Source organism: Nasonia vitripennis, chromosome 4, assembly GCF_009193385.2.
Source record: "Nasonia vitripennis strain AsymCx chromosome 4, Nvit_psr_1.1, whole genome shotgun sequence".
Lineage (NCBI taxonomy): Eukaryota > Metazoa > Arthropoda > Insecta > Hymenoptera > Pteromalidae > Nasonia > Nasonia vitripennis.
The window spans coordinates 8640641-8661164 of NC_045760.1; the positions used below are offsets into that span (position 1 = coordinate 8640641).

The window sequence follows — 20524 nt, forward strand, 5'->3', positions numbered from 1 at the left end:
GTAGTTTTCCCTCTCGGAAAAACGTCTCCGAACTCGAGGGAAAAATTCGTTTTTCAAAGGAGGAAATTCCACTCGACAGAAAGTTTCTCGCCTTTGATGAATCGCGCCAGATAGCTCGTTCCCTTTTATATCCGACTCTCCACGCGTCGACTTATTCGCACTGTTAACAAGCTTATACTCCACGCGCTCGAAAAACAAAAAACGTCCTTAGATCTGGAAGTATCAATTTTACTTTTTATAGATATAAGACAGGTAAAAAGCGATCCTTGCGGTGTGCGAACTTCATTCTTTAAGAGAGTTTTAAACTCCATTTAGAGTGATAAAGTAGCTATATAATGCGTCACATAATTGACTTTTTCATCGCGAAGGACTTCCGTCACTTCCGCCGCGCGCTTCTTCAAATAAGCCGCCCTGAAATGAAAGCGAGGTTTAATCTACTTTTTTTCGCTCTCTTCTAAAAAACGTCCGGCAGTCTTTTCGCATTTTTAGAACGTCACTCGAAAAACGCGTAAAAATTTGCAGACTAACGAAAAAGCTCTCAATTTCACGTGCTCGTTCAACTTCTAACGGTGCGGGCTCTCCTAGTCCCAGAGAGAGATTCTTACTGAAATGCGTACATATTGATTTCGAGTAGAGCATCCGGGGTACAGTAGAGGATGTGAGCTTTTTTTTGAGAATGGGAGAGGGGAAGTAATGTATTGGCTGGATGGGATGGGAAAATGGGCTCTTGGAAAGCGTTGCCCGAGGTGGATTTTCAGAACTTATTTGTAAGAGTAGGCGTTTTAAATTTAATGTTATACATTAGAGTGTTTTATGTGGCGTATAGGGTTAACGTAGCCTGTACGTACATAAATCGTTGTGATAGTTATTGTAATCTGTACATTAGGATATAGTAATTTTGTTAATAAAGTACCATAGTCTTGAGTGACGATGTAGAAAACAAAAGTAAAACGAAATTTACTTCGTGGAATTTAGTTGTCATCATCATGGCTCACCTTTTCGAATGAACTCATTGCTTCGTACGAAAGTTCGACTCCGACTATCTGCAATGCGATACTCGCAGTGAAATTCGATACAATGCAATGAGAGGTACCTACATACAACATGCTGTTTTCGATGTATAAAACCGTTTATGTAACACGCGAACGACTTTCGCGTTTTTCGTACCTATTAATAGGGACTAAAGTGACTCTTTTTTGACCGGCGGGCAAAAAAGTTATTTTAGCGGGCAATAATGGCCTTTATTGCCCGCTAAAAAGTCTTTATGGCCCGCAAAATTTTTTTTTGTAATTTAAAAAAAAAAGTTGATTTTGATAAATGTGCATTATTTATTATTAAATAAAAAATGTACAAACTGTTATGTTCTTGAACAATATATAATTTATAACTAAATATAATTAACATTGTCGAAATTTCTTATTTTTTTCATTAAAACCCTTTACATAATACTTTATTTCATTTTTTTCCAATTTTCTCATTATAAATTCGGTACTGTTAAAATCAATTATTTATTTACAAAAAAAAAAACAAAAATGAATTTGACTTTTATATAATGTTTGAACAAGACAAGAGCACGGTTGCCGTGTCAAAAAATAGTCACATCAGTCCCTCTTAACACGTACGAAAAAACGCGAAAATACGTCCGCGCGTTACATAAAATATGGTGTGCACCAAGGGCTAAGTGGGCTTTTTGGCCTCGTGGATTTTGCAGTACTCGTCTGCGGCTCGTACTGCAAAATCCACACTCGGCCTAAAAAAGCCCACTTTACGCCCTTGGTACACAATATACTATTTTATACTGACCTAAAACACACGTTTTCAATCTTTTGCTCCATTAATGTTTCTCTTTCATACTTCAGCCAACAGAACACGTAGATACATACACGCCACATTCAAATTCTGATCAATCAAAAATACACAGACCGTCATTCTCAGTCATTTTTCTACAAAATATATAGGTCACAGCAGAGAATAGAGGAACAAAAAATCACTAATCCATCGTCAATACAGCGTCCCCTATCGAAATCCGACACGTTCATCCTCTCGATCAATTCGCCATTTTTCCTCCCACACACATACATTGCTGTACGTTACACGCGCCGAGAGCATAAACTCTCGCGCAGCCACATGATATACATTATACACACACATCCAGCGCACATGTACGCATCTCATGCATACTAAAGGGCCGCAATTTTTCACTGGTCTGTTGCAGCAGCGGTAAGAAGCAATAGAGAGGAAAATGGCTTCGGGCTTCCCAAGCGCTCATCAGAGAAAGCTTGGACCAGCGCCGATCGCATCTTTCGAGGACCTCTCCGACGAAGTCGAGAACGTAAGTTTAGCCGCCGGGGCCAATCTGTCGGACTCGCGCGAGACGCAAATGGTGCGGATCGATTTTATGTCTCTCTCTCTCTCTCTCTCTCTCTCTCTCTCTCTCTCTTTCTCTCTCTCTCTCTCTCTCTCTCTCTGTTCGATTTTTCTGCGGGTATATGAAGATTGGAACTTCTTTTCTATGATCTGCAGCAATGACCTCTTTATCCTGATGGTAGAGCTATTCATTTAAGCGCGAAATTCGAATATCGGATAAAGTATATTATGCCGACGTTGAATAAATTACGTGTACAAAATGAAACAACGCTCGAGACGAAAATTGGTACAGAACGTGCGGGAAGAGGTGTAATTTTGAAAATTTCGCAAAACTGCCATCGAAAGTTGCGGTATCCGAGAGGAAAAGTTTCGAGCGATAGGACGACGAAACGAGTATAGCCGCAGCGCGCGGGCGGGAAAGTTCGAGAATGAAAAGCGATCGGATAAGAAGTTCCAATTTTCAGTTATACATGGTCCGCCATGAAATCGCGCGCTAATTGAAATGTCCTAGTTAATACCGCCGATATATACTCATTCAAATTATCACCGAGCTTTCGAGCGCGCGAGCGCGCGAGTGTCTATTTTCAGCGAGGCTTACGCCAACCTTTAATAATCCATAACCCCATTCTATCTTTCTCTGTGTGTGTGTCGACGAAGCTTTTTTCTTTCAGACATTCTAACTACGCTCTCGTATGCTTCATTATCGCACATAATATATAATTTCGTACACGCGCCTACATCCCTTCGCCATCAGTATCAAAAATAATCAGCTACTCGTATCCGTTCATGACAGCAGCGCCGATATTAGCCAGCCAACTTTAGCCCACTCGATAAAACCCTATTTCGAAGTAATGGGGCAATCTCGAAAATCAGATTAAATCCGCAGCAGCTCGAGAAACAAGGTTAATCGTACCTGCACCAGCTGCTGGATACAACACAAACTTTTATTTTCACCCCCGAAATTCAGTCAAATGAGGTCACCCGTCAATCTTTCAACGATTCAACCCGACGCTCTCTCACGTGCGAATGAATCACATTAGTCGAGCTCTCCGTTACGTTCATCGGTACAATACAACACGCATACGTATAATTGCATAAATAATCGATACACGTATACCCTCTCTAGCTCTCGAGCTATTTATTTTTATTAGTCAGTCCGTATAGACATGTGTGTCTATATAATACTATGAAGCAATCTAGCGAGTGGAAAAACAACAGAATCTATGTATTCTCCTGCGACACCGAGAAGAGCGTATCAACAGTAATCATTGAACACTACTCCGCGAAAAGACGCTATCACTGCTATACACACCGTGTGTTATGTCTATCCTCAATAATTAATAATAACCCCGCACGTGTGGAGAAAAAGCCGCGTCATTGAGGGCTTGTATAAATAGACGTGAGAGAAAAAAAGAAAAATCATATTGGTATCGGCAGGGTGGCGCGGAGCCGGTGACGCGGATGCCTGGGATAGTGGAGGTGACGACGCCGGTGACACCGGCCAGCTCGCTCAAGACCCCGAGCACGCCGCGCATCGACATTAGTCGGGCGAGCAGCTCGTCCCAGCACGAGGACAGCAACTCGCGAGAGTCGACGCCTGAGAAGGAGCTGCTTGCTGGTGAGGATCGAAATTTTTTCCTTCTCTCTTTTTATGCGCCGATGAGCTGCTTTTAAGTTATTATAGCGGGGGTGGTATACTCGAGTTTTCTTATGCTTTGTTTTCAACGACGGATTCTTTATGTTAGCGCAAGCCACTTGGTTGGCTCCTCGTGTTTTTTCCATTTTATTAGGCTCTCATGGAAAATTGAGAGCGGCGTTATTTTTTTAATTTTATGCGGAGATGCGACGCAGAGCATCAGCTTTCGAGCCGTGGAGTATAATGAAGCTCTTTTCCGGGCTGCTATTAAAATTAAAGCTGCTCGTTTTCTTTGAAAAAAATATTCTGCGCAGTGCAAGCAGAACGGTATAGCTTCCTCGTGCACGCGAACCTTTTGCAAGAACAAACATTTTAGTCAAATTCAAAGAACAAAGTGTAAAACTCGGAGAAAAATCTTTCGTTCGACTGTGCATACCTTAACAGACATTCTTATCGACGTTACACGAATAACTGTTACGAGTATGAAAAAATAGCTATACCTAAAATTTCATACGATAACATCCTATGTATCCATCGCAGGCATAGCACCGCCGGAAGGATGCAAACTGCAGTTGGGCTACAAAGAAGACGCGCAGGACCTGCGCTCGTCCACCGAGGAGCTGGACCTGCAGGACCCGATACACGAGCAGGACCTCAAGCGCGAGGCTAAGAGGGCGAGGAAACGCGCCAAGGAACTGCACGACGGCACCCAGTCGGAGCACGGGGTCAGCATAAAGGTGCACGGCGAGCGCGAGCGCAAGGACAGCAATTGCAGCGAGATCATACTGCTGAACGTCAGCGGGAGGACGTCCAGGTTGTCGAGCGTCGGCAGCCAGGGATCCGGGGTGTCCGGCGGTGCGCTGTCCGTTGTCTCCGGCACGTCGTCGAGGTGAGATCATTTGATTTGTTTTTAAACAGAGAATTTTGCAATGTTTCCAATATTGATCTATTTTTACGTTCGCGTGCTTGCACGATGAAAGCGCGATGACACAGCTAATCTGAAAATTCCTGCGAGGTGAAGCTCGCTACTTCAATCAATACACGATTTCGTTCGGAATTTGGAACCGGTTCAAAAATATTAATCAGGATATTGCCAATACCGTTTTCCTAGAGAGAGTTTCGAAAAATACTGATAAATTAAGAAAGCAAAGACAACGTTTTTTTATCCACGCTCGAGAACAGCTAAGAAGCTTTCTCTTCAACATTCGCTCTGTCAAATTTAACTTACCGCGCACTGACGCGATGAAAAGTTCGCGAATAGTTCTGTAAGTTTATACACCGCTATTAATGCAAAGTTCCGTTATATGAACCTCGGTAAAGTTCAACATAAAAATCTAACAAAGTTTATATCGTACCTGCACCAAGTGTTATACCTTCTCCCCGGAGTCGAGGGGTATTAAATTATTTACCTTCATGATCGTTGCAGGAAGAACCGTCCAAAGACTAGTAAAGTGAAATTCAAGTGAGCAAGGTTTATTTTACGGTGTTTTGATAGTCCACTTGTAGAATACCAACAACAATAATAATTCGGCATTGGCTCACTAACGACTCATCACAACATTAGAAAAAAACAAGAGAGATGCAATCTTAGCGATTCACTAAACGACATTATTGCTTCACACGTCAAACCCAACGGAGAGCGAAGACGTTTGTTCGTCCGCTTCTAACTCATCGATCGTATAGAGCCTCTAACCAGATTAGTTTTACCACCCGCACCCGCACACTGCAGCATTCCCACTGCCATCAGGCTCAACAGTGTTCGCGCGACTTTGTCATCAGATTAGCCCCGACTAAACAATCCCCAATCTGACACGATCCGATTATAGACCTCATTTCGCTAATGTCACGCACGATGATAATCGAACCCGGACAAACGCGCGTTACGTCGCTCTAATCCCCTCCGACGCACTCTCCAGATCGCCGAGTCCACACAAATGCCTGCTGGAGACGTCGTTCTGCGGCAGCGTCTCGACCTTGGCCAACACCCTGATCGAACCTTCGAAGCCGGAGAACGACGACCTGGCCAAGATTCTGCTGCAGCGCGAGGAGGACTCGACCCGGGCCATGATACCCGAGAGCATCCGTGTGCCCATCGTGGGGGGCAACCTCAAGCCCGATCCCCTGGACTTGCCCATCAGACGACGGGGTCGCGAGGAGCGCAAGGAAATCTTCAGGCGCGAGGTCGAGATCACCAAGAAGGTCCTCAAGAGAGTCAACATCGAGGTGAGATATGCACCCCCGCCTTGATTTCACGGACGGGACTTCTGTGTATTGGTATAGAGCGAGTGTTTGTGAAAGGGGGCCGAGTGTGTACTCGTAGACACGCGGCCACTATTGCGGCTCTGTACGGAACGATGTAGGTCGGCTCTGCCGGGCTGGGGCTGACGCCTGATTCGTGATTTTGATACGTTGGCCGCCCGGCGCGCGGCTTCTACTGGAAATTGATAGGCGTTAGCCGTTTAGTTATACCGCGAGATCGCTACTGTGTTGCATACGCTATACTCTCGTGGAGCTGATGATGATGACCCACGGAGCGTTACTCGCACGCGCAGTTCGTCGGATAAAGGGATTGTCCGATAAACAATGGAGCTCGTTATCACTGCTCGATTGATAGTTTTCCAACGATTTATAGGCAAGAAGAGTATATTTTATGAATTTCATTTGACACCAGGTGCCAATAATAAAGCTGCCGAAGGATCCCGACGACGACTCGTCCAAGTCGTCGTCGGATCTGCAGAAGCCAGCGAGTCTCGACCTCCAGAACGACAGGCGCAAACGCAGTCCCAGCACAGCCTCGACATCGTCGCGAGCAGCCGCAGCTGAGAGATCGGTCCTCGACACCCCGAAGCTCCAGAGGCACCAGAAGATCCGCGACCTCGAAGGCTCGAGGACGCCCAGTCCGTCTTCCGTCTCGAGGAAGAGTAGCTTTGCTTCGATCTTCAAGGTAGATATGTCCAGTTGAGCCGACTCTTCACCTTCATTATTGCGTTATATTATTATACATATTTCGAGTGAGCGGATATACCTATACTGTTATTATGTCGATGATAACTATATATAAATGCACCTGGCGAGCTTTTGGACGGTCCGGGGAGTGACAATGCTGTGTACTGTAGAATGACGCAAGGTAGCGAAAACTATCTGGTGAATCAGTTTAAACAATAATAGAGTGTTTATATTTTGGTGGACACCAGATATTTTTTGTTTACAAAAGGAAATTTTTACTATAGGGAATTGTATAGTCATGCATGATTGTAGGTAGATTAGGCGATTATGGAAACAAAATATCTCGGCTGATGCTGGCAATCGGAGGATTTCGTTTGCATACATCGTGGAATTCCTATTCAGATTTACGTAGAATCCATGCATGATTTATCGGGCTCGGATATGTTATTTTCCTCGTGTGAACAACTCCGTGTTATTTAAATGAACCTCTCTAAACTTGCTTCGGATTTTTCATTATTATATGCAGGGGAGGTTGAAGCTTGACGCATCCATTTTGTACAAATTTTCAACTCGTTGAATATATTGTTATTGTGCTGTTGTTATCCGAATATAGAGTCGCTATATATTGCCAATTGATCCAACAAGTCTTTAATAGTCAACTTATCATACACTATTTATTTATTTTCTTGCGAATGCGAACTCGAGCTTACCAAATGTAAGTTTACAATACCTTCCCAAACTCCCCTAATAATGAAAGAGTTTCTGTTAAATAAACGAGTAGTTAGTGATGATGATCGTTTCTACGCTTATACTTATACTGCGTTATAGTCGTTACATCAGAGTTAAATTTTTTATTGCTGTCGGATATAGCTATACAATTAATACAATACGTAAAAAATGAAAAATGCACAGCGACTGAAAGCGTTATAGATAAAATACGTACATAGATAGATATATACATATAATAAGTACAGATTATGGCGCATCGATTGTTACTTGATTATTTATTGTGTATTGTTTATATTTTCCGTTAGACAAAGAGTTTGTTGACGATGTATTTTATTATTTACAATAAAATCTGAATAACTCAAAGATACATCAGTACTATAGTAGATTTTCTAAAAATTTGACTTCCCGTAATTTCTAAAAGTTGAATAAGGTAAGCATAAAGATTCGCTCGCATATCAGATATCCAAGTAAAACGCTCAATCATCGAACCCCTTTTAAACTTTCCTCATAAAAGAAAAGACATCCGAGTAAACAATAGCGCAGAGTTTCAAACAAGTTCATCGCCAAAAGAATGTGAATATTCATTCGGTACATTTTTGTTTATATATTATCAAGCAATATGAATTACTTGTCATTTGCATATTAGTTTTGTGGAAACACCGTAGTTCACGAAATACACCAACCGCTATAACGTTGAAAAACTGATAAAAGACCATCTAGTTTGCTATTTGATTGAAAACGATTTAAATTATGTGATATTTGGAGTGGTGCTTAACACAATGATACATACAGTCGAATATACAGTGGCTGTGTTTGAAAAATAATAGACGAGAGTTAAATCGTAGCGTTAGTCGAAAAAGTATCATTTCTTATTCCAATAACTTTACGGCGATTTTATTGATTATCTTAATTGTTTAATTACAAACTAATGTCTCCTAATCATGCACAACATTTTTGTGTACAATTTGTGTAAAAGTGTCCATGTGAATATATCTGCTTCTGTAACGATGTTATACATAAACGTGCGTTTAAATTTTCAGCTGCGGAAAATTGTATTATAAAATACTGCGAAAACCTCAGTCTCACTCATCTTGTACATAAAAGTTCACATTTTTACACAAATGTCATGCAAAAGTTGTATGGAGTGAAAATTTAAACACACGACTCTGGTGTTTGTGTCCGTTTGAATACGAACTGAAAGTTCGTCGAAATTTACAATCAGCTGGGTTAACTCAATAACTAATTCAAACATTCCCCACGTAATCAACTTTTGCGCTTCGAAGTAATAGCGTGCACTCGTATAATTTCACTCTGTATTTAGAAGGAACATCTATGTGTGAGTGTATAGTAAACACTTTGGCTTCTATTGAATTTAAACCCGAAGCGCGCGTGTAGTCCACGTTAGAAGTTGTTTCAGAATTACGAAACACAGAGCACACATCTTCATTAAAATGAGAACGAACTTTATCGTACACGTGCGCACGTTAATGTTCTTCCACTGTAAACCTTGCAAGCTTACATCGTAGTTGATTTCCAACGAGTATCGTAAAATCGATAAAAGTTAATCCAGTCGAGGATTTCGACCGACTTTCCAGTCGACCCGAAAAATCAATGTTTCATGCCAGAACCTCTGACTAATAAAAAATCCCGAAAAGGGTCGAACGGACGCGGCGAGCATCCAGAGTCAAGATTCCCCAACGACGAGTTCGCGTCGCACGAGTCTGGCGAGTCGACTGAAAGACACGGCGGAGAGTCTGCGCAGCCGATCGAAGAGTCGCGAGCGACCGAGTTCCGGCGAGAAGTCGCCCGGGGGTAGCAGTACCAGGAGGCCGGATTCGCGGAGTAGGACCTCCGGTGGTGGAGGTGTTTTCTCGTCGACGCTCAGTCTTTTCAAGAAGAGGGAGAGGAAGAAGAGCGGGAGCAGCATAGGGACGCCGGATACCTTGGATGGCTCGCATGGGAATCTCGACAGTATTGGCTGCGTCGAGTTTACCTTCAACCAGCAGCACACGGTGAGCTTCTTTTCTTATTTTCGAAAATGTTGCTATGATTAATGCATTGAATTTGTCAACTGTCCAATTCACAGCCAAGTCGACCGTCGAGTCGTAAGGAGGACGTGATATTCATCAGTCTTTACGGCGATAACGACGAGTTCAGGAATAAGCCGGAGAAGGAAAATGAACCGGAGGAGACCGTACTGTCCTCGGAAAGCGTCGCGATACCGCTCGAGAGTCCGACAAAGCACCTCGACGATTACGACGCTTCCAGTCCACAGCAGACGTCGGCGAACATCGTCTGCACCGATGTCACCATCGAACACCATCGAAAATCGGTAAAAAAATCAGTAGATTGCACTATATGCGGTCAGACATCCCCTAAATTCCCATAAGTGCTCACCAAACTAACTCCTCCTCCCTTGTCTACATGAAAAATTACAGAGAAGAAGCGAAAGGAGAAGCAGAGACGGCGCGAGAATCTCCTCGTCGTCGGGTGACAGCACGAGGCTCCCGGAGAGCCACTCGAGGGACTCGCAGATCTCGAAAAGCGAGTCGAGGGACTCGAAAATCGCGACCGACGACAGGCGGGACGTTACGAGCGTCAGGTAAGTGTGTGCACCCGAAACTATTCCGCACCTTAAACAACTCGCTGTTGAAAAAAGTGTCCTAAAATCGCCCACGCCTCTAACTGCTAGTTAAAACTCCGCTGGCAAGTAGTCCGGTGGTAAACAAAAGTTTTCCAGCGTGAAAAATACTAAACTCAATACAAAAAGTTTCCGCGGGAAAATTGATGGAATTTCGCAGCGCAAGTAGTTTTCAGGCCGAATATTATTAAGGCGGAGCTATATAGGAAGAAGAAAAGTTTTGTCGACGCAGCGGGAGGTGAATGGAAAATTAGTTTTCTTTCGTCGTGGCGGACAAGACGGCTTGATGAAACGCGAGCGAGTGCGCTACTTCGTTAAGCTGACGCGCTATAGAGAAAGAGAGAGAGAGAGAGAGAGAGAGAGAGAGAGAGAGAGAGAGAGAGAGAGAGAGAGAGAGAGAGGAGAGGACACTTGTTTGTCCGCGAATGTGGAAGATGATAATGCACTTTGTTTATTCGTGTCTTTGCTCCGAGGACTAATTTCACATTTGCCGTGTTTGAGCTTGTTAACCGCGTAATTCCGCGCGATTGCGTCCGCGATCATGTCGTTACCTTCTTACGGGATACCGTCGTAAGAGCTGTTTACCTTGTGCTAGCTTCGGACATAATTATAATTTTTGTTTTGTTTTTCACATCAAATTTATTTATCGATGAAAATAACTCAAGCTTACCCACTCCACAGTCAGCAGCCGGTCTCCGAGAACCGGGAAGACGCCCGTCTTCAGCGCATGTCCACGAGTTCATCGAAGGACTCGATCACCAAGAAGCCCGAGATGGTCAAGCCCAAGCGCAAGAGCAAAACGATCCAGCGACCGACCGAAGCACCTCCGGGACTACCTCCGAAGGTCGAGGTCAACGGCAAAGTCGCGAAGCCAATAGTTCCCGAGCCGGAGACTCCGGTACAACGGGACGAGCTGATACTGCTTCAGGCGCCGATCACGAAGACGCCGAGTGTCGTTTCCGACCTCGACCACAACAGCTCCGAGTCCGAGCGTGACTCAGAGATCGACTTCATCAGGAACAAGGCAGAGAAGGGTATAGAGGAGTTGCCCGACGAGAGGAAGGGACTTTGCTACGAGGAGAGCTTCGAGGAGGACCTGCCGTACGTCCCGACGACGCTGCCGATGGAGAAGAGCGTCGCTGTGCCCATTTTGCCTGTGAAGCAGAGGCTCCAAGAAGTCAAAAAGTAATTTTAGTCGTTAGACTTGCTATATTGAATTAAATCTTTTACAATTATTCAATGATACGAATTTTGACCGAGTCAATATCATCAGAAGCCTTCTTTCCTATCAAGAGAAGCCTTAGACTATCAGGACAGCTGTTGATTCGTTGTAACAAGGAATCCGTCCAAGTGTCGCGTCTAAACCCGCAGTTCTTATCACAAATAAGAACATAATATCACACTCAAACACGTTTTCCGTAATTCCAGAACGACGCCGATAGAAAGGCCGCGTTCGACGACACCCATCAACCCGACGCTCCTGGACGAGTTCATTATGCACACCTCGACGCACGATGACCACCAAGACCGGCACCGCCGAAGCGCCGACAAGATGAAGATCTCCTTGCCTCGTGAGGACAGCTTCAAACTCAAGTCACCACACCGGCCCACCACCGGTCACACCTTCAGCGAGTTCGCCGGTCGAGTCGGTGTGCCTCGAGGTCTGAGTCTGACCAAGTCGCCGAGCCCACCTCCACTGCCACCACGAGCCCCGACGACGGTTCTCACCACGAGGACGACTCAGTCGACGCAGCAGCAGCAGCAGCAGCAGCAGCAGCAGCAGCAGCAACAGAGACCAGCCAATTGGATTAATTTTGAGGAGATACCGGAGAAGAGGAAAGCGCCCAAGAGGATACAGACCATACCCAGGCTGGAGGATGAGGCTAAGCTGTCACAGCCTGGAGCTGGAAACGTGGTACGGAGTTTTTGAGTAAATTTTATTATTAGTAAGTTTCGATCAGACGAAAGTGCAGTTTAATTTTGCTTCGGAGTTGGAAATTACTTCCGATACAATGCAGTTGAGGTACAGCATCCTTAGATTCAAAAGACCCGATAATGCAGGGTCAGTCCACAGCAGCAGTATCGTCGCGAGACGACCTGTATTTAGCTATAAATGATAGGGATCGGATCCTTTGACGCTAGACCAGCAAAATTTTCCGCTGATCCAACCACAACGCTTCGACGCCTGAAGCATCTCTCAGTGACGGAAATAGTAGATAATAACGTATCGGATTTTCGCGTGCCGCATATATTATTAATTACATATCATAAAATTCAATAAAATTGAAAAAAAAAAATTATAGTTTAATCGCTAAACAAACTCTCTTCGTCGCCAGGGCCAGTACAGCTACGTGCAACCGGAGGAGTGTCGTTGCGAGTGCCACGAGGAATCGCGTCGAGCGTCACTCCAGTCGTCTCGACAGTCTTCGTCGAGCTGTCAACCCGGTGGCCAGACTAGCGGGGCCAACGGCGTCTGTAACGGCGAGAACTGCGCCACCAATGGTGGCGGTCAGTCCGCCAACGCTGACCGAGCCAGCATCGTCAGGTAATGCGCACGCACGGATCTTGGCCATTTTTCACCAGGAAATATAATCTATATTGTGTCTCTATATATCTTTTTCTGTACTTTGTATGTGCATAACTCGCGGAAAAGATTTTTCGTTCAACGTTATATTACGTAGTGGCGGATGATGTTGCTCTGGAAAATTTCTCGAAGTATTTTGTTTTATCTTACTGTACGTTGAGTATCGAGTTGCTTCAAGGATTTTCCAAGCGATGCACTCATTTTTCGATCTGATTTTATCTATGCATTTTCCTCTCTTTCATTATCAATCGATTTTATTTCAGTTTCACGAGACCCTTTTTTCATTGAACTTCAATTCATTCGATTCAAGCTTCATTAATACAATGTGAATATTCCAATTTTTGTGAATAAGAATCTTGGTGTTATCAGATATTTTCGACTTTTGTAATATATTACAATGATATATGTGTCGTGTATTTCAAATTTTTTATCATCGGTGTACTCCAATGTACATTATCTAATGAATCGCTGTACAAATAAAATAACTTTTTTCAATATTCATACATTTCTCCAATCAACATGATCGATTTAGTAAGATAGCTATGGAATAATGATTATTACACTTCTGTTTGAAAATAAATAAGAGTCAATCGAGTCAATACTCGAGAGAAAATCACAGCGTTATTCTTTCTAAAAATGGTCTCTGGAAACTTATACGTAATGTTATCTAGATGATTCCTCGTTTAAGGAATGAAAGGCTTTTGTTACACGAGTAACAGCATTTGTGAAGATTCGAAAGTAGATTTTGTAGGAAATGAAAGCTTTGGAAGAGAATTTAACGAAATAATGAATTTAATACAAATCGAGTTTTGTGACTTAAATTTTTATCATAGTTTTGTCTATTATATATATAGTAATTTTTAAAGATATTGTATCTAGATATTATAGCAATGGGTATATACGTTGCGTTGCATGAGATCTAGTGGAAGTAACGAAGAATAAAAGATCAACGATGATACCGCATGCACTGCATTGTAAATTATTTTTTCCAAATTATTATATATTTTTATGCAATATATTCCATTGTAAAGATAATGTATATATTCCAAATATAACATTGTTATATTATAGTAAAGGGTTAATATGATTGGAAAAATTCTAAAGACGTGACACATTCAAACAATTGGACAGAGAATCTCTACGTTAAATATCGAAGCTTTTTGACTGTTGTTTAAATGAAAAAAAAACAGCGAATGATTATAACGGAGTAGTTTAATTTAGATAAGAGCGACGTGACTTAAATTAACATTTTTTCCTGTTGCATATTACTAAGGAGAACTACATAATCTTCTTATTGTAAGTAATTTCATAAAGTAATCTTTCAACCATTAGAAAACAAATATTCATGATCATGCTCAGACAAATCAGACATAAACGATAAGCTTGCATCCATACATGCATGTTAATAGCTTTTGCGAGCATTCAAGTATAGTAACTTTCATTAACATAGTTTAGTCTTTATTAATAATCAATAGTATATTACGATACGTGTGTGACTTGAATGGTTCTTTTTTATACGGCGCTTAGAGCCCTCGCTACGCTCGGGTTCTAACTGCGCCGTGTAAAAAAGAACCATTTAAGTCAAGAGTATCGTATAAAATTTTATAGCGCACACTGCTAAAGTCCGCAAGTCTCGCCTATTCGTAACTATAGTAGTCCTTATTTGCACCGTGAGGTTAGCGTTATATGTTACGTACTCGCTACGCTCGTGCGATAGACACGGTGCAAAAAAGAACTACTTTAGTCACAGATAGGCGTGACTTAACAGCGGATTTTAGCCACACTGTGCTATAAAGTATATAGTATTCGAAAGATCCTGAATTAAAATGTTGCCGAGTCGTAAAGTCGTAAAGAGTCGTTGCAAACGTGAATTATTTAAATTTTGGTTCGATAATACTGATTATTAACAAAGACTCGCCGCGCAATACAAATCACAAACCATCGTCAATCACGATAAGTCGAATCACGAATCTCAGATAATATGATGCCAGCCTATAACACATGTTACAGTATAAAACCAACATGAATAAACGATAAACGGACAACGCCGCACCAGATACAATGTAAATGCATAAAGTATGCGTTGTATATTCGATAAAACCACAACAACATCAACATATCAAAAGATAGACCAAATCTTCCTAACTGAAAAATGGAGAAGGTCCCTTGCCAATGTATCACGTAGAAAGATCGCTCGGGGGGGGGGGGGGGGGGGGTTTAAGGCTCGATTACGAATCGCCGGTGATCCAGTAGAAATTTGTTTCTGTACTTCCAGTGACAACAGTTCACTCGACTGCAGCCTCAGCGCCGATTACACGCCTGGACACCAGCGCTCGGGTAGCAATGGTGGAGCCAGGCCTTTCGCCATGGATCTCGACGTGAGCTCCAACCGGTCTAGCATCATATCCCAGGAGGAGACTGAGGACGAGCATCATCTGATCTAATCAAACTTTCGCAATTGTTGATCGCAAGTTCATACCTTTGGACGCTTACAGACAAAGATTATTATTATATAATATATACATTAGGCAAAGTGGTTTTGCATTTATTATTATGGTAATTATGATAACGATGATAAATATTACATATAAATGACGATAATATCACATACGACGATATTAGTAAGAAATCAAATCGAACTGTATCTTTCATTTTTTTCACTCTTCGTTCTCGTGTTAAATTTGACTTATTATTATTATCTAATTCTTAAAGGTACACATACATACATTGTTGTTGTTATTGCGATCGACACACGAATATACGCGTCGCGAAATTCGACGTCGAGATAAATATTATACCTTCCACACATTTTTACAAGCAGACGCGCGCGCAAAGCTCGTGTACATGCAGGCGAGAATTCGTAGATTCGAGAAACGAAATGACCTGTTATTCCAGTACATCTTTTAATCAGTATATATTTTTTCACTCCCTTTGTATAATCGTGGAAATCGATTTAGCTATATAGAGGCGTCAAGGATTTTAAAGATTTCGGTAGAATAGAGGACATTGATGTTTAGTGCAGAACGTTTGAACTATATATTATCCATATTTGGACGGTGATGTGTGTCTAGACGAGGATTTGTGAAACATTCACGAAGCACGTTATAGCCTATTCTATAGACATCAGACTAATATTCGACCAAACGAGTATATTCAAATTGTACATAATGAATGTTTTTCCGATGTTATAAAGGAATGTTCATATGCAAATTCACTTGTTCGTCGATGTGATTATAAAGAAAATAAAATAGCAATTATATAGCTTTCTCGAATTTACGAATTTCGCTCTAGCCATATAATCGAGGGCGATTGGCGGTCTAGCGATTAAAGAATGGATAAAAAAATTTTTTGAGAGACGTTTTTTACAATGTTACTCCATGTCACACTTTTCGGAAGTGCGTCTACTCTTCATCAGTATTAACGTGTGAAAGCGTCAGACGAAATTCTGTATTATCGGCATTTGTAATGCTTCTCGTTCTCTCGAGTCATGTCTTTGACTTATTGAACCTTTTTAGTAAAATTCGACGACACACAAAAATAGACACTTTTTATCGTCGAGTGCAGACAAAAACGATGACTAAACATTGGAATTTTCAAGTTGAGCGTGTAATGATATACCTTCATTTTAGACATAGATAACGTGCGGTACGGTGAAATTTCGAAAGTTCATTGTTATAAGAATTGTTGAAACTCTAAACGTATAATAAACTCGGTAAAGTTTTTCGAAAAGTATCGTAGTGAAAAAACGTAATGAAGCACTATTTATAGATACAAATCTCGAATGCAAAAAAGTCCACTTCTTCACTTTGTCCTTTCGTTCGATTTTTCATTGATATTTATAGATGACTGTTATAATCGTCGAGACGATTAAAGGACTATATCTATATCGAAAAGTGACTTTTGTGCGAGTACGTCTAGTGCACCGTAGTGATATTAACTATGTATGTAAAACGTAAAATTCATCCGAAATTTCACCGCACATCACTAACGTTAAGAATTTTCGAACAAATAAGTAGCTTGCAATGAAAAAACAAACCTTATTACATTAAAAAGACATAAATGATAATACAAAAAAAATGGGAAAGGGTCGTTTTCGACTGCTTCTTTTGCTATTAAGAATTTCATTGTCGTGCGATAAATAAATAAATAAATAAATATATATATATATATATATATATATATACACATTTATTATAAATATACTTTGAACTTAAGTCTCGACTGATATTTTACTTTTATCGAACGCGTGAAACAAACACAAAAAGACAGAAGGATATGTACACGGATACACACAGAGGCGTATAAAAAGGTAAAAGAGGACAAAAAGAAAAAAATGCGACGCGATAGCATTAAAGCTTGTGCTTTTCAGCCATCACGAGCCTTCTGTCCCCCACAGATCGTTTATTTTCCTCGTCGTTTGTAAATAGCGTAAATATAAAAGAATAGCATATTATAGAGAGGGAAGCAAGGCATCGTGATGAACATTATCTTCTTCCCCCCTTTGACAAGAGTTACTTTTCTGATGAATTTCTTTATACTGGCTGAAAACGTAAACTCTTATACTTACTGTGTGATTATAGTATGTGCGGATAGAGAGTCAAAGTTTTCGGATTTTCGACCCAAATTTTGCGTCAGCTCAAATTTATTTGCTTATGAGCTAATTAGCACAAATTGATTGGCGTTTGTCACTGGAAAAGCGAAAATCACACAAAGGATATTAGAGGTGATCTGATGATAAATTGAATGTTCTGTACGAAAAAATGCTGTTGAGTAATAACTGGAAAATCGCGTGTTTGTTGATAATGATTTTTTTAACTTGTATAAGTATCGACATAAGCAAATCGTTATTGAAAAAGCACAAAATAGTAAGATTCTCGTATTAGTAAGTGTTTGTTAATCTTATATAAAAAAGTATATTCAATGTCGTAAAGCGAAACTTTTTATTCACTGTTTCGTTGATCGTTGTCGCGTGCAACAATTTTACAAAGGCCAAATCAACTTTTGTATAAAATAAAAAAAAAAAATTTCATCAACGAATTCGTCGCATTATTTTGTACGAAAAAAACTACGCTAAATACAAAAAAAATCAAAACACTTTCACAGCTCACTCAACGGCATATTTTCAAAACGCCACACACCTTATCTCTTTCTTCAATTCGAGACGAAGCGTTGACACAAACAAAAAACAAACAAACGAGACGCATCACTAAAAACGCATTTGTCGAAAACGCGATTTCGACCTCTTTCGAGACTCTGCCGCTGTCGCGGCTATCAACGAGAAACTATACTGTGTTCAGAAAAAAGTACTACTAAAAAAAAGTTAGACATATACTTCGTAATTACAAAGGATCGCAGGTCCACGCTTGTATATCTTTCATCCACAAATTACTTATTGTACCGAAATGAGCACGTATCGGATTTGACGTGTTAGTAGCACCAGATCTGTATAATCACTTCTCATATACGCGTTTGACAAAAGTATATCAAGAGAGTCAATTTGGTCATAGATTTAATACGGTACGGCGAAGATAGACAGGAAAAAGATATTGACGGTATCAATTTTAATTGATAAACTAAACAGGTGTGTCCGTTAATGAAGAAATTTTCAGTGAAAGATCAAAAAAATTAAAATGAGGTAAAGTTGCATTAAAATTTTAGTCGCAGTTATGTCGTCTGATTTTATATACTTGCAGTATAGCGTCACATTATTTATAAAGAGAAAAATATTTGTGTTTTTTACTTTTTGGAGAACAAAGAAAGGATTTCTGCTTGTCTACGTGTGAGACAAGAGTAATAAAATAGTGATGAATTTTTCGTAGCTCTGTATATTACATCTTAAGCTTGAAATAATTCTAGATATATTGAAAACGCTGTAAACACTTTGTGTTGTATAAGGATTCATTCTATCGCCGCATTGACAAACAAACGAGAAAACCATTTGTTCGCAATATTTTTCGTATAATATTAATATTAATAATAATAATAATGTCTAAGTCGTTCGTACATTAAGAGCAAGAGATGATGAACTCATAATCATTCGAGAGATGAGCGTAAAAGAACGTAGCCCGTAGATATTTATTCATTGACGAAGAAAAAGGGAATAATATATTAGGAATATAGCTTTTATCTATTCCCCTCGTTCTTATATAACGTGCCCAGAATTGACGCCCCAATTAATAAGGCTACGTATGTACAGTTGCTACTTAAGTAAGGAAGATTTCATCAAAGAAGCACGAAGTTGTTTTGTCATTCTCAGATGAACAGTATCAGTATCAGAGGCAAGTTTGTCGGTCATTCAATTGATTTGTTCATTTATTATAACTGTTGGACAGAATATAATCATAGGAAGAGCATGGGGACTTTGATGAAATCTCTATCTAAGAGCTGTTCTACTTACAATCAACGCGGTTAAGAACAATGTGAGTGTAAATAGCGTTCGCAACACTTGAGAAACAAAGGAGAGTGAGCGAAGGAAAAGAATTTTATTGTTGATGCTTTTGTGAGGAATAGGAAGAAAGGCGTGAAATTGGCTGAGAACGAAAAATAGAAAATGCTGTCTATAAATTTCGCAAATCACAGTCAAAAGAGGTAGGGCGAAAGAGGAAGAGCAGAAGAGATGTATAACAGTGATGAAGACGAGACGAAAAAATATATCGACTAATTTTTAACTAATTCTGCTTCGAAGTGTGTTATCCCATCCCCTCCACGAGATAACGAAAGGAAAAAAGTAATACTGGCGAGATTTGGACTCTGGAATATAAAGAGAAAAAACAAACAAATAATTCCAACATTATCATCGTATTTTAGCGACGACTTTTCTAACCTTTTCTAGCGGCGAATTAAAAGAAATTATATATATATATATATATATATATATATATATATATATATATATATATATATATATATATATATATATATATATATATATATATATATATATATATATATATATATATATATATATATATATATTATACATACTTGGAGGCGCGAGAGAGCGTCTAGTATGTCTGTTGTTCCTCGACTGTTTCGCGAAGACATTTTTTTAGACAATTAAGAGATGATAATAGAAATTACTATATTATGATGGACGCGTCGATTCGACAAGAGAACAAACGATAAATATACGCGTCAGTCAAGGAACGTTCGATTCGTTTTGCAATCGATATCAGTTTACTCTGTTGTCGAAGAGACGCGTGAAGTCAATAACAAAAGTAGCGAGAAAATAAAAACGATGTGACACACTAGATCCGGAGAAAAGAGTCGTTTCCTCCCGTGAGAACTAAAGGCTAACAATAAAGGTTACAATAAATTAACAAAAGCTGCAACAAACAAACAAACAAAAAATGTCTCTGTATAACGTAGGCGAAAAAGGCGCGCGGAACACGACGCCCCAAACACACAATCCTTAGCAATACGTGAGCGTTCATGATTTTTAAGGCGTATAAGATGCTATGAGAAATAAAACAAAGGATATTTAAGTGTTTCTAATGTTATGTACATACGACTATTTGCGAGAAAGAGGAGAAAAGAATACATTTTCGAATGCTAATACATTATGCGAATCGTTCGACGACCTCATGTTCGAAAAAATAAAATGTTTATGTGTTTTAATCAC

The 20524-nt window shown here is 40.4% G+C and overlaps 1 protein-coding gene across 21 annotated transcripts in view; it reads left to right on the plus strand.

Moving 5' to 3' along the window:
• The window catches only part of LOC100118516 (flocculation protein FLO11), a 32650-nt gene extending 13075 nt beyond the window's left edge, over positions 1 to 19575 (plus strand). For 6 of the 21 annotated variants that reach the window (XM_031928625.1, XM_031928620.1, XM_031928622.2 and 3 more), the window contains 13 exons: positions 2216 to 2332; positions 3805 to 3985; positions 4544 to 4892; positions 5430 to 5465; positions 5920 to 6226; positions 6675 to 6947; positions 9334 to 9690; positions 9765 to 10010; positions 10117 to 10280; positions 11001 to 11504; positions 11748 to 12234; positions 12656 to 12864; positions 15179 to 19575. In XM_031928625.1, coding sequence (XP_031784485.1) covers positions 2243 to 2332; positions 3805 to 3985; positions 4544 to 4892; positions 5430 to 5465; positions 5920 to 6226; positions 6675 to 6947; positions 9334 to 9690; positions 9765 to 10010; positions 10117 to 10280; positions 11001 to 11504; positions 11748 to 12234; positions 12656 to 12864; positions 15179 to 15347 — 3372 coding nt within the window. In that variant the 5' untranslated portion in view covers positions 2216 to 2242 and the 3' untranslated portion in view covers positions 15348 to 19575. Of the gene's footprint in view, positions 1 to 2215; positions 2333 to 3804; positions 3986 to 4543; positions 4893 to 5429; positions 5466 to 5919; positions 6227 to 6674; positions 6948 to 9333; positions 9691 to 9764; positions 10011 to 10116; positions 10281 to 11000; positions 11505 to 11747; positions 12235 to 12655; positions 12865 to 14176; positions 14200 to 15156 lie in introns of all 21 variants that reach the window. The other 15 variants (XM_031928627.1, XM_031928624.1, XM_031928630.1 and 12 more) reach the window with 9 other exon arrangements.
• Positions 19576 to 20524: the final 949 nt, after the last annotated feature.